The following is a 17103-nucleotide window of genomic DNA, read 5'->3' as shown; positions in this document are numbered from 1 at the left end:
GAACATGCATTAAAAAAGGATAAATACAGGTGTTCTTTGCATCCACATATTACTTTTAGATTAATAAAAACTTCATTTGTATCATTATTCAAATATATATGTGCAAAAACGTTACATAAATGAGAATCCATTATTATTATTATTATTATTAGCAGTAGTAACTAAACAAAATAACGTCATTTGTACACTATCCAGTACCAACTCATTTTACTTTTTCTTACAATTTATAAACAAAAATATAAAAAGAAATTCTGAACAGACACTAAAAAAATAAATAAATAAAATAAACCGTGTCATGCAAACCCTTTATGTAACATGCTGGTTGGATAGTTGAACCTCATTTCTCCTAAAAATCAGAGACAAAGTCTGTGGCTTTAACTTTGGACATTATTTATTTACAGCAGAAACTATACAAGCAGCGCTCGGTATGCAGACAACACACGCTGCGGCAGCTGACTTTCAACGCTCTGATACGCTATAAATCTGTCTATAACTTAGCAGAACTACAAAATCTACATCTTTTTTCAAGCTTTGTAACTTCACAATAGTGCAGCATGCGAATGTTTACATAAAACAGTGTCAAGGACAACAATTCCAACTGCTTGTGGTTCCATGGATGAAGCCTCGTAACAAAAGGCTAAATCCCAGTCAGTGAAACGAGGGCTCATGATACACACCTCATGAATGACTCCTTGGTTCTATCAAGCAAATATATCACATCTCTGACTGTTAACAGCTACAATACTGTTGGCACAGTTTCTATTAGCATTCTTTGTTTTACATCATGCGTGCAAAATAAAAAAAGAAAAAAAGATTTTAGTTGGAACCTGCTGGGTGACAGTTGTAACATGAGCAGTAATTTAAAAATAAAAGTATTTACAAAAAATGAGCCTAAAATGCTGGAAACTGTAACGTGTAAAACAGGTAATGATGCATGTGATGATTTTCTAACAAAGAACCAAACGTACATGTAACGTCCCGCTGATTCAAACATCTCCCAGTTTAGAGAAAGACTCTGCTTAAATGCACAGTATTTACAACACAAGTCAGCAGACGCAAAACTAACTTTCTGCAGCATGATAGGACAATTTGTCAATTGTGCAACAATATCTAAAAATGCAACTAAGTCACATGCATTGTGTTTATTTACAAGCCATCTCGTATTCTGATGCCAGCGTTAGAAAAATATAGAGCAACTCTGGCAATTAATCCAATTCAATCTAATAGAATTTGGCTTCAGGTTACATCGATGGAGGATAAACAGCAACAGAAGAAAATATTTCATCATGTTATCTGTTTAAAAAGGGACTCGATCAGGAGATTTTTCACCTTGTGACATTTTCAGTCTTTAGTAAACACACGTATCTCAGTGTTCAGATTTTAGCTGCCCTGGGAACCTGCACACACAACAGCTTTCAAAGCGACACTGACACTCGTTACTGCTTGAGGTATACTGCTGCTGTTGGTGTGGGAATAGAACAGAAGTGATCATCACTCAGATGTTCAATATCACCATGTGACTGTACGTCGTCCCATTCAGATGCACGTATGTAAACTAAAAAGTGAAATTGGTCCACGAAGGTGAAAGGTCTCATATAGATTATAAATATAGGCTTTTCAAAATCCAAACTGTGCAATTATATACAGACAATATATATGTTTCACAAATCTAGCTGGCTATATCTTACCTTTAAAAGGTGCAACATTCATTTGGGACATAGGCACTTAAAGTCAACACACACAAGCAGCTTTTTTCCTTTGGCTGGTTAAAAAAGTGAATCCATGTAACATCGACCCTTGGACACAGAAACCCTGATCACAAAGTAATGTACCACATTGTTCACAGCACCGTGGTGAATTTCTGAGTTATCCTGTTGATGTGAAATGCAGGTACAGAGTGTCTACATACAAAGCTGAAGTTAAAACACAAAAGGCACTGAGGACACAGTGAACTTCTCGGTTGGGTTTGAGAAGCATTATTTGCTGATTCTTAATTAATGTAATCAATTAATAGATTTAAAAAACAGCCTCCTGTGGGATTGCCAGGCAAGAAGCAAACTTTTACCAGGACGTCTGCCCAACGCGTGCAAAAAGAAAAAAACGATGAGGCTCTTTTATTAAAATGCTTTTCTACTCATCGTTCACGATAATATTATTTTAATATGATAAAAAAAATCATATTGTGGTAATGCCAATATTCCAACTTGTTTCCTTAAAATCGTCATACCGTTCCAGCAGCAATAAGCATGACTGAAGGAGACACGGCTACCGGCTCCACGGTGGACGAGTTGGTTCCAAAAAGCGGAGCGACTTCAGTAGCGTTGAAGTATTTCGGCTACAAAAGATCAGATATCATGTAAGAAGTGCAATGCAACAAACTTATTTCGCCTCCTCAAGCAGAAGCACCCGGTTGAGCACGAGGAGAGCTCAGCAGCTGCTGCGAGATCTAAACCGAGCAGGCGAACTGCTCTAGCTCAGCTCAGCACCCCCGAATCTTTGGCAAGTTCTACTCCATATTCTGTCATATAAAAGAAATACCTTAAACTGCTCTGATACTTTTCAGGGCCCTATTGCCCACTGCTGTTTGTAATTCATATCGTTTATTACACTGTCTTTTCTGTAAAGAGCCACAAACGCTGAACTCTCAAAAACTTTGTTACTGTAAAAGTTGTAAAATTGATCATATCAAAATGTAAAGCATTAAAAAATAAAAACATTCTCTAAAATAAAATCTTGGTTTTCACATGTATGAAGGTTCATCTGGCCCTTTAAAAAAATTTACACAGCCTGCGCTTCTAATGAGTCTTATTCTTACTTCTAAATGAGACATTTTTGGCCTGAAATAGGAAACACGCTGTTTGGACTGGTTTCCATACGTCTCCTGGATCTGCAGCTAATTCAAATAATCTAAAACGTCATTGTTTGATATGCAGAGCAGATGAATGAACCTCCTGTCTCCTCAGGAGTCTTCATCGTCGTCATCTCTGGCGGCGTTTTGTGTGTTGTGCAGGAAGGCCTCCTTCTCCGTGGCCATGGGCTCTCCCTTTATCGTGCAGGTCGGTGTGTCGGTGTCAGACCTGCTCAACACTGCCTCTGCACTGTTGCGAATACCATAGGTGAAGTAGATAATGAAACCTACAAATGGTAGAGAAACATTGTGGCAAAGACATTAATTCTTCCCCGAACACATACAGTAAAACAGGTGATGATATTTTCGTTGGCCAAAAATCCAAAGTACCTAAGGCCATCCAGATGGAAAAGCGCATCCAGGTTCCTCTGTCGAGCTGCATCATCAGATAGACGTTGATGAACAAACTAGCGACTGGGAGAACGGGCAGCAAGGGAACCTACGAGAAGAGAGTGCATGTATTTAACCTTAGATATGAGGAAAAGATGCAGATGGGTGGCAAGGACAGCATGAATGACGCAGGAATCAGCTCTAGACCACACTGAAACAAAGAAAACACATTAAGAGCAATTTTTAAGTCTTCAGTAACATATAGTCTAAAGCAGCTGTGTCCTCTCTTAAACCTGAAAACCACAGTTCATTAACCTCCTAAACACTTATTTTACCTTCACATTTTGGCATAAGTGGATATAAAGTAAACTAATATCCCTCAGACTGACTGCATCACATGCAGTGTATATTCAGTATTTGCTTGTTAAAACTCTCCACTGAAGCTGCTGTTTGCATAATTTATTATCGGACATTTTCTCAAGTGGATGGGCTTTAATAATGAACAGCTTTACGTTCGTAGCAAACCAATTTCAACAGCACGGCATTAATCTCAGGTTATCTCAAATTTTCCAGGTAGCCATTGGTCTCATTTCATTTCAGCACAAAAATGTTATAATGCAGCTGCAAGGAGCCTGACTGCATCACTATACAATGAAATAAAAGTGACGAAATGTCTCTGCAGGTTGATTTTAGCAATGAGCTGAAACAACGTGAACACAATCAATGAATAAAACATTTGGTTTAAGTAAACAGTTTATAGTTGTTGAGATAAAACGTGTAGTTCGGACATTTAATAAACTCTGAAGAGCACATCTTCCCCCTGTCACTGCGCTCACATCACACCTGTAACACTACAATAAAACTGGGCTTTTATTGATTTACACATCACTCGCATTGAAACTGAGAGACTGAAAGAGTGTGAGTGAACAAACTCTACCTTGAAGGCAAGCTTGGCTTTGCTCTGCGGCTGTCTCCACACAATGAAGGTGAGAATCAGACAAACCGCCAAGATAATACCGAGGACTGACAGCGACCAGGCTGCCAGCCCTCCCTGAACAGCCACAACACTGAAGACACACACCAACACACCTGGAGGCAAAGATAAAGGCAGTCAAGAGAGGTCATCGGATGATTCTGTATCAGTAACCCGGTGAATCACTTTCATCCTGCTTTCTCTGAGCTGTGTATGCGTCTCACCAAGCACACTGGTGCAAATGTTGACTGCAAACCCGGACAGAGGGGACGGCTCCGTGTTTGAAGGGTAAAGCAGATTCTTGACGGTGAAGTGATCCTCCGGCTGTGGTAGCATGTCAATATTGCCCTCGTTGTAAGAATCTGCAATTTCAGGTTCATCCTGAGTGTTGGCCATCTCGTAGGCCCCGCGGGGGTTTTCAGGCTGGTATCTTCAGACGGCAAAAAAAAAAAAAAAAAAAAAAAAGACATATAAGCTGCTGAGCATGAGGACACACAGCAGAAGACTTTCCCTAGCTTAAACAGATGTTTCTCTCTGGTGGACATGCTACAAATCATTACTATAATCTCACATACATGTAATGGCTTAATGTCCTGTGTTTGGCAGCTCAGATCAGATCTGTATCTGTATCTAATTTCAGATGGAAGCTGAAGGTGTGTAAGACTCTAAAGGTGTGTTAGACCATTCTGGATCGACTGGTCTGACTAGCGTCTGATCAGGCATTTTCGGCCCTGTGAGAGGCTTTATCCAGCCTGGTAATCATCTAGTGTTCTGTCGACCTGACACTGCACGTGTAAGTTGAGAGATGAGGACTACCTGAGGACGAGCACACAGGCAGCCACCAGAGTGTAGGCCAGCAAAGTGCCAATGGACATGAGGTCAACCAGGTCCTTCAGGTCAAACAGGAAAGCCATCACAGCTGCAGGACACACAGGAGAAAAAATGCACGATGTCAGCAAAAAGGTTAAAAATGCACAGAGCACACTGAACACAATATAATGCAGAGATTTGATTTTCAGACGATTCATACTTTTAATCAATCATTTTCATATTCTTACTGCACAGCTCCATTTATTAAAACTTGTCAGTTTGCCACAATCATCCTCCCACAAAAAGGCACTGATGCTTTTGGCCTTATCTCAGCTACCTACCAGACATAAGCCCTGCCACCAAGGTGGCGATGATGGGCGTCTTCCTCTCGCTGACACGAGCCAGAAACGAGAAGAGCAGACCATCGCGGGCCATAGCAAAGATAATGCGTGGAAGAGGAAACATGGAGCCAAGGAGGCTGAGCAAAAGGTGGAGGAAGAAGGAGGACGAGGCAGAGATTTTTAACTTACAGGAAAAATTTGTGAACTCTGGTGTCATACAAAGCCTCATCTGCAGCCACTCCCAGCCGGACATCCTGATAAACAGCTGAGGATGCTGTTCTCAGGATGTCGCCGTGTCAGCTTTGGCACGTAAATAACTGAAGAAGAAATACTAAATTTGCAGGACTATCTTTGTACAGCATGAGCAATCCTGGTTTTGGCTGAGTGCTTGTGTTGAGGCCATGTGCACCCAGAGTGTGTCATAGGGCTCTGATAGGAACCCAAACCAGTTAGTAGGTTTAGGTCATAACCTCACCTGCCACAACACCTGATGTTACTGTAGCTGTTAGAGGGGTTTTGGTTCGCGGGCTGATTTTAGCCAAACATTTGAAGAGCAGGCCATCTTCTGCCATGGCCCAGATCACTCTGGGCATTGGGAACATGGAGCCTAGTAAACTAGTGTGGGAGAGAGAGCAGAAAGCATGCCGTGCAAGTGAATGCACACAGTTAGAAAACATGACTGGGGACTGCTGAAGCACACTGAAATACTAAAATATTGTTTGCTGTAGCATTAAGATATCCCTTAACTGGAACCAAGGGGTCCAAACCATGAAAACAGCCCCAGACCAAAAGTATATAAAAATTGGACTGGGGTGTCCACATACTTATGGCCAAATATCATCTAAGGATGAGCACTGCAAATTAGCTTAGACTACATAATATTCAGCTAACATTCTCATTTATTAATCTACTATAAAACAATACATACATAACAGAGATGCTGAGTTTCTGACCACCTGTCAACGCACACGTGTGACAAGATTTGTATTCCTGCCGAGGCTCTGCACCATCCCACTGAGCTACAGATGGCGGTGACGAACCAAGCGGCAAAGCTGCAGGGACGACTGCGAGCATGTAAACATGAACGTAAACAATGCAGGATTCAGACCGGAGGAGCATCTATTCCATGAGACAGGTGGTCACACACACACACAATTATTATAAATTATTTATTTCTAAAAAAAAAAGCATGCAAACATTTACAAGTCCTGTGCGGAAGCATTAGCAGAGCTTCTTACCTGGTCGACAAGGCACACAGAGAGCCAATGGCCACTGCATAAGTGGCCCCCTCCCAGCCCACGTATTTAAAGGCCACTGGCAGTGGGCTGTTCATGTCCAGCATGTAATAAGGCATCATCACTGTGAGGGCTGCGGACACGCTGAAGTACGCCACAAAACAGATAAGGAGCGAGGCCACAATTCCAATAGGAATGGCCCTCTGAGGATTCTTCACTTCCTCTCCTGGGGAGGAAACATAACTGGAAATGTCAGAGAGCAGGGGTCGTGTGTGCTGGTTATGACTTTAATGCATTCCTCTTACCTGTTGTGGCAATGCAGTCAAAGCCCACAAAGGCATAAAAACAGGTGGCAGCACCAGAGAACACTCCAGACAAGCCAAAAGGCATGAAGCCGCCATCACCAAGACTTTCTTTTGATGGGAGGGAATCAGACATGCTGGAAATGAAAGGAAGGAGATGTTTCCTTATTTGAAACACAACTTCATCAAGCACATAATACATTTAGTGAATGAGCTCTTCATTTCACGCACTTGAGGCTAGAGTTGCTGGTGGCGTTGAGGATTTCTTCAGGGTTCACGTTCCAGTTTTTTAGGTTTCCCTTGACGAAGCCGGAGATGATCACAAACAGCAGCACCAGAATATTGATGCAGGTGAATACTTTATTTACCAAGGCTGACTCCTTCACCCCAAATGCAAGCAGTCCTACAAGCAGTTAGAAAAAGACAATATGAAAGCCTCTGATTTAAACACAGATGAGATGAAACATGAGAGGGCTATGAGCCTCACCTGTCAGAGTGATTATGATGAAAACAGCAAAAATGTCTGGATACTCTGCCAGGACGCCCGGAGCATTCATGGTCATGTACCGTCTGCAGAAATCCTCAATGTGCCGTCCAATCAGCTCATCAAAGGTTGCGCTCCACGCTCTGGCCACACTTGAAGTTCCTGTGCAGAGCAATGTATTCATGTAAACTGAAGAATATCTGCTAGCAGCCAACTGGCTTTCTTATTTAAAGTGTCTCACCTATGATGTAAGAGAGGATGAGGTTCCAGCCTGTGATGAAGGCCCACAGTTCTCCAACTGTCACATAGCTATAGAGGTAGGCTGAGCCAGTTTTGGGAACACGGGCTCCGAACTCGGCATAGCACAGACCGGCCAGGACTGAGGCGAGGGCGGCGATGAGGAAGGAGAGGACGATGGCGGGTCCAGAGCTGTCTCGGGCTACAGCACCAGCCAGCACATAGACTCCAGCACCCAGCGTGCTGCCGACACCCAGGGCCACCAGGTCAAACGTGTTGAGGCATCGAGAGAAGTGGGAGTCCTCCACATTACAGTCCACAACCTTCACCCGCAGGAGCTGCTTCCCAATGCCCTTTAATGTTGCCAGAATCATCCTAGCTGGCACCAAAAGCTCAACAGATAACAATTTACCTGTTGATAAGACAAGACAGGAACGACAGAGAACTAAAATTACTATGTTGTCTGCTATCAGGTAACTCTTTGTACCTTGTGCTTCTGACTTAACATTGATGTTCTTTGAAATATTAGCTTAAAAATAAAGCAAGAAACTGCAAAGTGTTGGCACTGGCAGCTTTTTGTCCATTACACTCCCAAACTTCTCTGCTCAATCTACTTGCATTTTGTGGTCAGTGGTGGAAAGAGGCAATAGCTATGAGCATTTGAACGGCATCACAAGAGAAAAATGAAAATGAGAACATTGCTGTTGGTACATTTTGCATCATGATGGGCATGATCCAAAGTACTGAACAAGCTTACTGCTCCCTGCAGCAAAAATGTGACTAAATTCACTTCAATTTAAAATCTTAAGAGTCTGGTGTGAAATTCCTTCAGATATCAACTTAAACCACATGTTACACAGCAAGATTTGCATCAAATGTGAAGAAATTTCATCTAAGCCTTCCTGAGATATCACACTCAAGAGAATGGGACAGACGCACAATCTGAAAATATTATGCATCGAGCTACAGCGTCGCCAGCGTGGACGCATAAAAAGGTAAACAAAACCAGTCTTTTTGTAACAGCGCCACACAATTCCATTATATTTCGTAAATACTCCACAGGGCATAATCCAACCAAATCCAAAAAACACAGACAAGACAGATCTAGATCTGCCCAGCAATGCAGACAAGTACTCACTTTCACAACACAATAAAAAACAGGATCTTCAGTCTTCAATGGCACACAGTTACTCTTCTTTTGGCTTCTAAATCTCGACAACTTTACCCATAGTGCAGCTGTAGACGGTCAGGTCAGCTTCAGATGAACAGAACTGAGAGAGACGTTTACAAGCACTGGCTTGACACGTGACGCCGACGCCTCTTAGTGTACAAACCATTCAGGTGTCCAGCTCACAAATAGAACAGCAACACATGACATGACGCCCGAGCAGCTGTGATGACAGCCATGTTCCCTGCCAGACTCTGGCAGGCACTACTCGCAACGTCAAGTCATGAATACACAGCTACTTCTGACTAAGACGTGCTGGTGCTGCTTATCAATTTGGTCTGTATAAGGAATTCAATTTAAGACTATATCAATGGCATGAGCATGAGCACTGCATATCAGGACGTCAGGATGTGTGTAGAACATTCTTCGAAAAGAAGACAAGACTCAAGGGCAAAATGAGCTAAACAGTGTCGTGTTATTTGTCAAGGTTATAATGACCTGGACAGCTGCAGCCAGACCTTTCATCAGGCAAACAGTTTGATTAGACCCACATGCAGAAGCCAAAACAATCCCAGTGAATGAACCCACAGCTGAAACCAGAAAATAAACTCATGTGCGCTTCTCACGTCGCTCAAAAATGTGAAAGCAGAGGTAGGGCATGACAAAAGATGTCCTGAGAAACACGTTGCGCAAGCAAGAACATGTGCTCCATCCCAGCCTGGACAAAAGGGGCAAGAACAGCCAGCGGCTCTGAACGCACCACGGAGGCACAGCGCAGGACGCACATGATGTGACATGCAGCATCTGAGCTAAAAAAGGAGGGTGGGCAGGATGGGACCCTGCCCTTTTCTCAGCCAATCACTGAAGTCAACACCTGCTCGTGACACGCAGGGGACATGTGGGTGAATTTGGAATAGCAGTCAGTCACATGCCCTGTGCCTGCGTTCGCTCCTTCAAATGTCTTTAAGGTTCGCTGTGACATTGTTTGTACGCATGGGGACGACAGCAGGGTCACAATAAAACCTCAAAAAAAAAAAAAAAAAAAAAAGTTAATATATATGAGATCCATTTTTAAATTAATATCATCTCAAGGAAAGTGGCTGAGAGAGTGGTGGGGCTGGCACAGAGCTGGTGTTTTTATTGCAGCCATAATAAAGTTTCAGTGAAGCTACAAAACAACGTCATTTCCATCGATTCTCTCCTCGCAAATTAGTCACATCCTTAAAATACAGTTGCACTCAGTCACGCTTTAATACTGGACCTGCATATTTGTGTCAGCTGAATTCTAACGACGCTGCGAATGGGAGATCGATTACACACAACTGATGGACACCTGCAGAACCACCTGTGTCTGGGAACGCACATCGTCAGAGGATGTGAGCATGCAATTAGGCATTTTTCTAAAATGAATTCCAGACAAGCTGCTGACTGTCTTTAACTACGATTTGTCCTGCGTGAATTTAAAAGCTCGGGGACCACTTAGCTACCAGCTGGCATGTGAAGGGTATCCAGCAGCGCTACAAAAAGCCCACCTGCCCTCTGGTGCAGCTGGGGGCGGAGCAAGCAAAGTGCCATGTGAGGGCGATCATAAAACAGGCAGCTTACACGAGCCAAACAAACTTTCCTTTCCAGGTATTAGGCCTTGGTGACACCTCGAGGGCCACACTGACCTTGTAACAATAAAGCTCCAAAGGACAGAACACAACAACAGCCATCCATTAGAAAAGCAATAACAGCTTTAATGATTTTCTGAGCTTCGCTGAGATCTTTAGACCTTCATGCCATGCAGGTAGTGAGAAACGTTTCTTGTCCTTGCGGAAAGAAAACAGAAACTGAAATGGATGACTGAAAACACAGATTTAAAACTAAAACGATCTCTTTCATGACGAAAGCAGATAAATCATCAGTGAAGCCTGAAAATCTCAGTTTCTGAGCAGTTTAATGCCTCGTAACATTCATCGCGTAAACTGTGAAATGCTGATACCCCGTTTAAAGCCAGGCGCCCTGCTGGACCAGAGATGACCTTGCAGGCCTCTCTCTGATTCACAGTTTACATTCTGTACCTTCCTCGTGGTTTGTTCTCTGACTGTATGTAAAAGCATAAATTTCACAGTGACACCACACGGCATACCTTTCATTCCCCAAACACGTTTGACTGCTAGATCCTACGCTATACTAGACACTACGTGTCTGACACTGTGGCTGCCATGTTACTCCAATTATCTTTTAAAAATGCATAAATTCACACTTATTTGGCAGGTGCTCACACTTAAATGCTCCAATGGTTGAATAATTTTGTATATTTCTAAAGCAATTGTCAGGAACATGGTCCCAATGATGTCTGCTTTGCCCAGTAGGCACATCACAGTTATTTATCTATTTCTAATACATCCAGAAACTTGCACAATGTTTTATCTTGGTCAATGCACAGCAATTCAAAACCGGAAACCACAAATTTATTATACAAACTATTTTCTCAGGTTCAAATATTCTCTGCAATGAGTGTCTGTCAGTTTTTGTGATTTAAAATGACAAGAACCACAAGATTTCTGCATATTTCCCACAATTATATTCTGACGTGTTAAAGCCAAACCATGACGGGACACTGTAGCTCCTGAGGGCTTCACACAGGTCAAAGTTTTGACACGCTGAGACACTGAACAGACGTCTCAGACTGATGGACAGGCCGGCAGGATGCAGCAACGACCTTTGTGAAATCATTTTGTGAATTATTACATCAGAGTCACACATCAGCTGTGTGGATCACACACAATGTGTGTAGTGTACATTTTATTCTGCTCAGCTTTTAATGGTGGCTCCTGTTCCTCAGTCTGTTTCAGGAAATTCTGTATATTTAGCGAAATCTGTACAAGATAATATTGTTCCCTTGATTAACCACAGTACCACAAAGAAGGAATATTGTGCCACAAACAGTAACTTTGGAATGCAGTCATTTAATTTGACTAACACAGACTGCTGGAGCCTTGTATTAGCTTTGGATCAAGCTCGCATTTTTGTGCATAACAAGCACTGCACACTGCAGTGACCAATAACACTCACAAAGAAAAAAAAGTTCTGTTTTAACTCCGCATGATAAAAGCCAAACTTATCACCACACAGAGTTTAAGAGATGCATCTAAACAAACCAATTGGGCCAAAGGATAAAAAAGGACATTTTGAGCCATTGAAAATCAATTGTGAGTGAACTGAACTCGCAGTTTCACATAGAAATGCTTTTCCAGGGTGCAAAAAGGCGTCGAATCCAAAGTCTTCATAATCCAAACTGACATTTTTTGATTCTTTTCATCAAATTCTAAAGCCACAGAAAACTTTTCATTTTCACTTTTTTTCCCCCATTTATTAACAGTGTGGGTTCACCTAAGTTCACTCACTCACTCACTCACTCACACTCACACACACACACACACACACCCCGCTGCAGCAGCAAATGGCACTCCTGAAGTTGTGGCGCTATAAAAGGCAATGTTTCTCCTCATGCTCACGGATCAGGCTTTACCTTTTAACGCCCCCTCAAAACTTGCCCTAATTCGCTCCTGAACAGTGCAGCATGAGTGAGGACCGCCGTGCTACTCCAAACCCCCCTGAGTGAGGAGGAAAGGACAGTCAGGTTACGTTGCATCAGCCGGATGGTTGCTTCCTCCTTTCAGGCCATGTGCGCTGCTTCCTTCGGGATCACTGCCGCTCGGCGGAGAAGCAACCACGCCGCTGCTCTTTTTTCAGAGGGTGTTTCGCGGCCGCGGCCTTATAAACGCGACACATGTAAAGAAACAACTTACTTTCAAAGAAAGCGTTGAATTAGTAAACTTTAACCTTACCGTCAAACGCAAAGAGCTGCTGTCTGTCTCAGTGAGGCGCGTGAAACGTTTTCATCCGCCTCGAGCCTCTGACAGATGGCTTGTTGGGAAGGACACACACACGGAGGAGCAGCCCGCCCACAGAGTGGGAAGTCCGCTAAACCGTCTGGTGCTCCACCCGATTATTACGAAAATATCAGGTTCTAATGTTCTCATTTCTGCAACGACCACGCGCCACCATTAGATGGCGCTCTTTACAAGCGAACTCCTCCAGCTCCTCCTGTGGACCTCTTTGAGGCATTCTGGATGGTGATCAGAAGCACCAACACACCCTGCAGCCATGTCTTAATATGAAATTTGGCTCATTATCAGCATGCTTATGTCGACACGTTCCCTTCCCTTCATCGCGGCGTACACTCTCACATCCATGCAGGATGATGATGGATCGCTTGTGAAGTTGCAAAAGTCTCAGCGGAGAAACTGCTCTGCTGCTTCCCTGAGTTTCCTGCTGCGGCTGTGGAGACGCACCATGTCGTGATCCTCTTATTTCAGCCTGATTCTTGATATATAGGTCCAAATCTACACAAGGATTTGGGATTATCAGTGCAAGAGCATCCTTACAGACTGCTCAGCATACAAAAAGGAAGCCACACCAGTCATGACTAAGCTTCTTCCAGCCGGGGATGGAAAGATTCCTTCGAGGCAGATCAGTCATTTTTACGCCCCTCTGAAACTAGCTGCAGAGGCTGTTCACATCAGTTGGATATTCAGGCTGCTTCATGATTCCCTTCTCTGTTTTGCTATAACTAGTAAATGTATCAAAGCTTACTAAGACATAATTGGTAAGAAAAGTGCTGTATATGCTGCCTTATCTGACATTTCTAGATTTATGTTTGACTGCCGCCCACCCTGTGGGCCAATTGTGGATCGCCTTGATAAATGGGTGTCAGTGCTCTGAGGTGATTTTGAAAGTAATGCAGCTCCTGTGGGACTCGGAGAAGGAAGTACTTCATAAGAAATATTTGCACGCTCCCCCTCACCAGATATTGCTGCATTTTGCTCCTTTTAGATACAGAATCTGTGCACTTCTGCTGGATCGTTTCCCACCCCATGAACTTATCTTAACCACCTTTATAAATGAGAACCGGTGGATTCTGCAGTCCCAGTCCTGGTTCTCAGGGGTTTGAGTACTGATGGTTTTCATTCAAGCTGTTTAATGAGGACTGAATAGACATGAGATACCAGGAGAATGCATTTAATTACTGTACCTTGTACAATAGAAAACAAGTGGCACTTTGGGTCCCAAAGATCTGCATTGGAACCAGTCACTGCAAGTGTTGTGCATAAAGATGAAGAATATCAACACACTCTGCTCTCTGCTGGGCCCAACAACAGTCCCACCACACACATCGATCTTCTCCTCTGCCCTGCCGATTGTGCAGCACTCAGACGGCCGGATTCAGGCACCAGTGATCTTTATAATCATATCAATCACAATAAAAGTAAAGATTAAAATTAGTTTGACCCAAGAGAGCAAGGATCCCTTCATCTTTTGATACTAATACTTAGGGCTGCAAAGGGTTGGTATATTTATTTATTAAGCTCAGGAAGTTTGACAATTTTGCACAATTGGGAACTTATTTTGGGGGAAAATACACATAAAAAAGCAGTACTAGGTCATTTAATTTAACTGTAACCATGTACTGCTTTCAGCAGGGCACTCTTCCATGTACAGTACATATGATTTGCCAGCATCCCATTAAATAGGAATTCAGTAAAATTACAACCGTCTGCATGCACAGTGCATCCCATCATGGCAGCCCATTCTTGTGCACTGTCAGAGCCAAAGGACTTCATGCTTTCAGGTAGATTTTGATAATATCATGTCGATCAGTTCCATTGAGGGTGAGAAACGTCCAGCCTCTGGCCTGTGAGACTGTCAGCTCCAGCCCGCCAGGCAATAAATAGCAAAAAGCAACGTACATACAGCTCACACATGGTGAGCGAGCTAATAGCTAGCTAATAATAAAGAAACTGGAACTTGGCTGAGAATTTGTTTGTTGCCACTGTGGGGCTGCCAGCAACAGACGAAGTAAAAGAAGTGACGGAGATGAAGGGAAAATCTGATGTGGAAACTCAATGATAACAAGGTTCTGCGTGACTTGGCCTTCATGGTTAACATCACCAAGCACCACTCAGAGCTGAACCTCAAGCTCCAGCCAGCTCATCAGCTCTCTGCTTTCAAACCTGAAATCATTTCAAGTAAAATTAAAGCTGTGGCAAGGGCAACTGGAAATGGGTAACACTGTGCATTTTCCTAGCCTGCAAGAACAAAAGCCTGCCGTGGCATCTGAATATGCTGGTGAGTGTGTAAAACTCCTTCAGGCATTTGATGAGAGGTTTCAGGACATGAAAGCAAACAAAAGGAACTGAAGATATTTGCAACGCTGTTTAAAATGGAACCAGCTGATGTAGCTGACAACCTACAACACGAAATCACTGAGCTACAAAGCAATGACGAGCTGAAAGCTACGTACAACAATCTCTGCTCGACCTCGATGTCTGAATGGATGATTTTCCAATTCTGAGGAGACATACAATGTAAGTTTGCATCTGTTTGGGACAAGCTACAACTGTGAGCAGCTCTTTTCAAAACTCTTTCTTGCAAAGACTTAACATTAATAGAACAATACATAAGAGGCACAAACATGAGGTTACTCCAAAAAACAGAAGAAACTCTTGCATGCACATGTACAGCTTCATACTGCTGGTACTGTAGGGATGCTGCAGGGTTGCTGAGGGTTAGCAACATATCGTCTGCATACATCTTTCATTTGAAATTGTGTCCAAAGAGGTGCAAACTTTCAATCTCTTATTTAGCATGAGTAAACTTAAAGTTCTCCAGGGGTTTTCCCTATCATCATTTTTATTATTGCTGTTTTATTCACCTCATCAACTATGTATTTTGAGGGGAGATCAAGGATCTGAAAAAAGGATGATTTTGAGTAAAATTCTCTGAAACAATAATTATACTGGCTGCATCGCACTGAAGTGACCCATTATCACCTCGAACTGCTTGGACACACTGTGTGTTCTCAGTCTGTGTGCCAACATCTTGCCGGCCTTATTGCCTGTTTCAAAATGTTGTCTTCTGAGTTGGAAAAGTGAGAAAGCAGTTTCCTCATGTACAAGGCTCTGAACATCTGAGGAGAGAATTATTCGAGGCAGTATTGGAGAGGTCTGCCGGGTGTAACTCTTGCAGGATTTTTTTTTTGTCTCCCCTCTGTGACAGTGACAATAATTACATTGAGACTGTTAACATGCTTACAATGTCTCAGGCTCCACCATCCTCCTAGTGGCTGTAGCCACCTCCTTTGTTAGGGTTTCTCCCCCTTCAACTCTGGTAAACCAGTCCTTGCTAGTCAACGTGAAATGCATCACTACTGGTGCACCAGCGCTGTGACGTCGCTGCAGATACCATATTTTAAAAGCCATACTTTGTGTTTCAGCCTTTACTTTTATATCATATAGGAGGCAAAAGTTATGGAGGACAGTGCCTTACCATCCTAGAAAAATGCTCTCCATTGGAGGCTGTGGATACTTTAGCACCAAGTACAGATATTTGTCCAGAATTGAGGCAGAGCAGCCAGAGGACATTAACCAGAAAATATTTTTTCCATAAAATAAGATCCAGTTTCACCCAAGTCAGTGAATGAATTGTTAAAGTTGTGCTGTTTTTTTGTTTTTTTTTACAGCAATCCATGAGGCCCAGCCCCCAGAAACAGTCTACTCCAGCGGCATCCTTCACTCTATGTATCCATGCCTACAACATAGAAATTCAGATTCATAGGGTTTCATTGGATGCAAAATTAGTATTTGCCCCCAAGTGCAGGATGAGTCATCAACATTTTAAAAATCATTTTACAGGAAATGACAAACTCTACCCCTTCCCTTTCCTGTAAAATGAGCCTGAAACGCCAATGGAAAGCTGTTCTTGAACACAAAAGTAGAAGATTTTTTATCACCTCCAGCTTATTAATTATTAATTTCTTTTGCAAATAGGTGCCTGCAGATGACTATATCTGTGTCTTATTAGTTGGAAAACACAATGGGACCACAGCATGAAGCCTTAAATTGATAACAATTCCCACATATGTTTTTCTCACAGTATGTGTTGGCATTCTCCAAAAATCTCTATCTGTACTTATATTCAGGCCGTTTACTCTATTTAGCATTTCAAACCTGTATAATATCCTGATTTGCATTGAATTCCTTATTTGGCTTTACAGTTTCCCACTGAAGCAGCATCTCTTCACGACAGTCATCTGCACAGTCACTTACAACTGGCTTGACTGTTACATGAAAGAAAAGAACACGGCACTTTCAGGCAAAGCGGACTCTCGTTGGCTATCGGTGGAGGTGGGCAGCCATTTTGAGACAAACATATTGCTTGTGTGTACATGCTTTTTGGAGTTATAATGGAAAAAACGTGTAGGATTA

The 17103-nt window shown here is 42.7% G+C and overlaps 1 protein-coding gene across 2 annotated transcripts; it reads right to left on the bottom strand.

Annotated features, from left to right (window-relative positions):
• Nucleotides 1-368: 368 nt before the first annotated feature.
• On the bottom strand, nucleotides 369-12720 carry LOC139336024 (high affinity cationic amino acid transporter 1-like). 2 transcript variants are annotated; one of them, XM_070969870.1, is made up of 13 exons: nucleotides 12625-12720; nucleotides 12306-12390; nucleotides 7625-8032; nucleotides 7387-7545; nucleotides 7131-7302; nucleotides 6903-7036; nucleotides 6601-6823; nucleotides 5838-5977; nucleotides 5028-5130; nucleotides 4436-4641; nucleotides 4176-4327; nucleotides 3239-3347; nucleotides 369-3135 (listed from the first exon to the last, which is right to left on the bottom strand). In XM_070969870.1, exons 3-13 carry the CDS (start codon nucleotides 7992-7994, stop codon nucleotides 2960-2962), a joined length of 1944 nt encoding a protein of 647 aa, XP_070825971.1. In that variant the 5' UTR covers nucleotides 7995-8032; nucleotides 12306-12390; nucleotides 12625-12720; the 3' UTR covers nucleotides 369-2959. The 2 variants fall into 2 exon arrangements, with proteins under 2 accessions (XP_070825971.1, XP_070825972.1); XM_070969871.1 differs by lacking the exon at nucleotides 12306-12390 and having other exon boundaries at nucleotides 12625-12706.
• Between the last annotated feature and the right edge of the window lie 4383 nt (nucleotides 12721-17103).

This window comes from Chaetodon trifascialis, chromosome 9 (genome assembly GCF_039877785.1).
Source record: "Chaetodon trifascialis isolate fChaTrf1 chromosome 9, fChaTrf1.hap1, whole genome shotgun sequence".
In the NCBI taxonomy this organism is placed as follows: Eukaryota; Metazoa; Chordata; class Actinopteri; order Chaetodontiformes; family Chaetodontidae; genus Chaetodon; species Chaetodon trifascialis.
The sequence above is the reverse complement of the archived record's forward strand: the minus strand, read 5'-3'. Positions and strand labels throughout refer to the sequence as shown.

Bases quoted from the DNA above. Each gene is read 5' to 3' on its own strand.
- LOC139336024 (XM_070969870.1), bottom strand. From the start codon at position 7,994: ATGATTCTGGCAACATTAAAGGGCATTGGGAAGCAGCTCCTGCGGGTG. The intron at 7,037-7,130 runs GTGCGTGAAATG...TTTCATTTCCAG, and splicing joins ACCAGCAACTCTAGCCTCAA to CATGTCTGATTCCCTCCCAT. The intron at 5,131-5,837 runs GTGAGGTTATGA...TGTGTCCTGCAG, and splicing joins AACATCAGGTGTTGTGGCAG to CTGTGATGGCTTTCCTGTTT.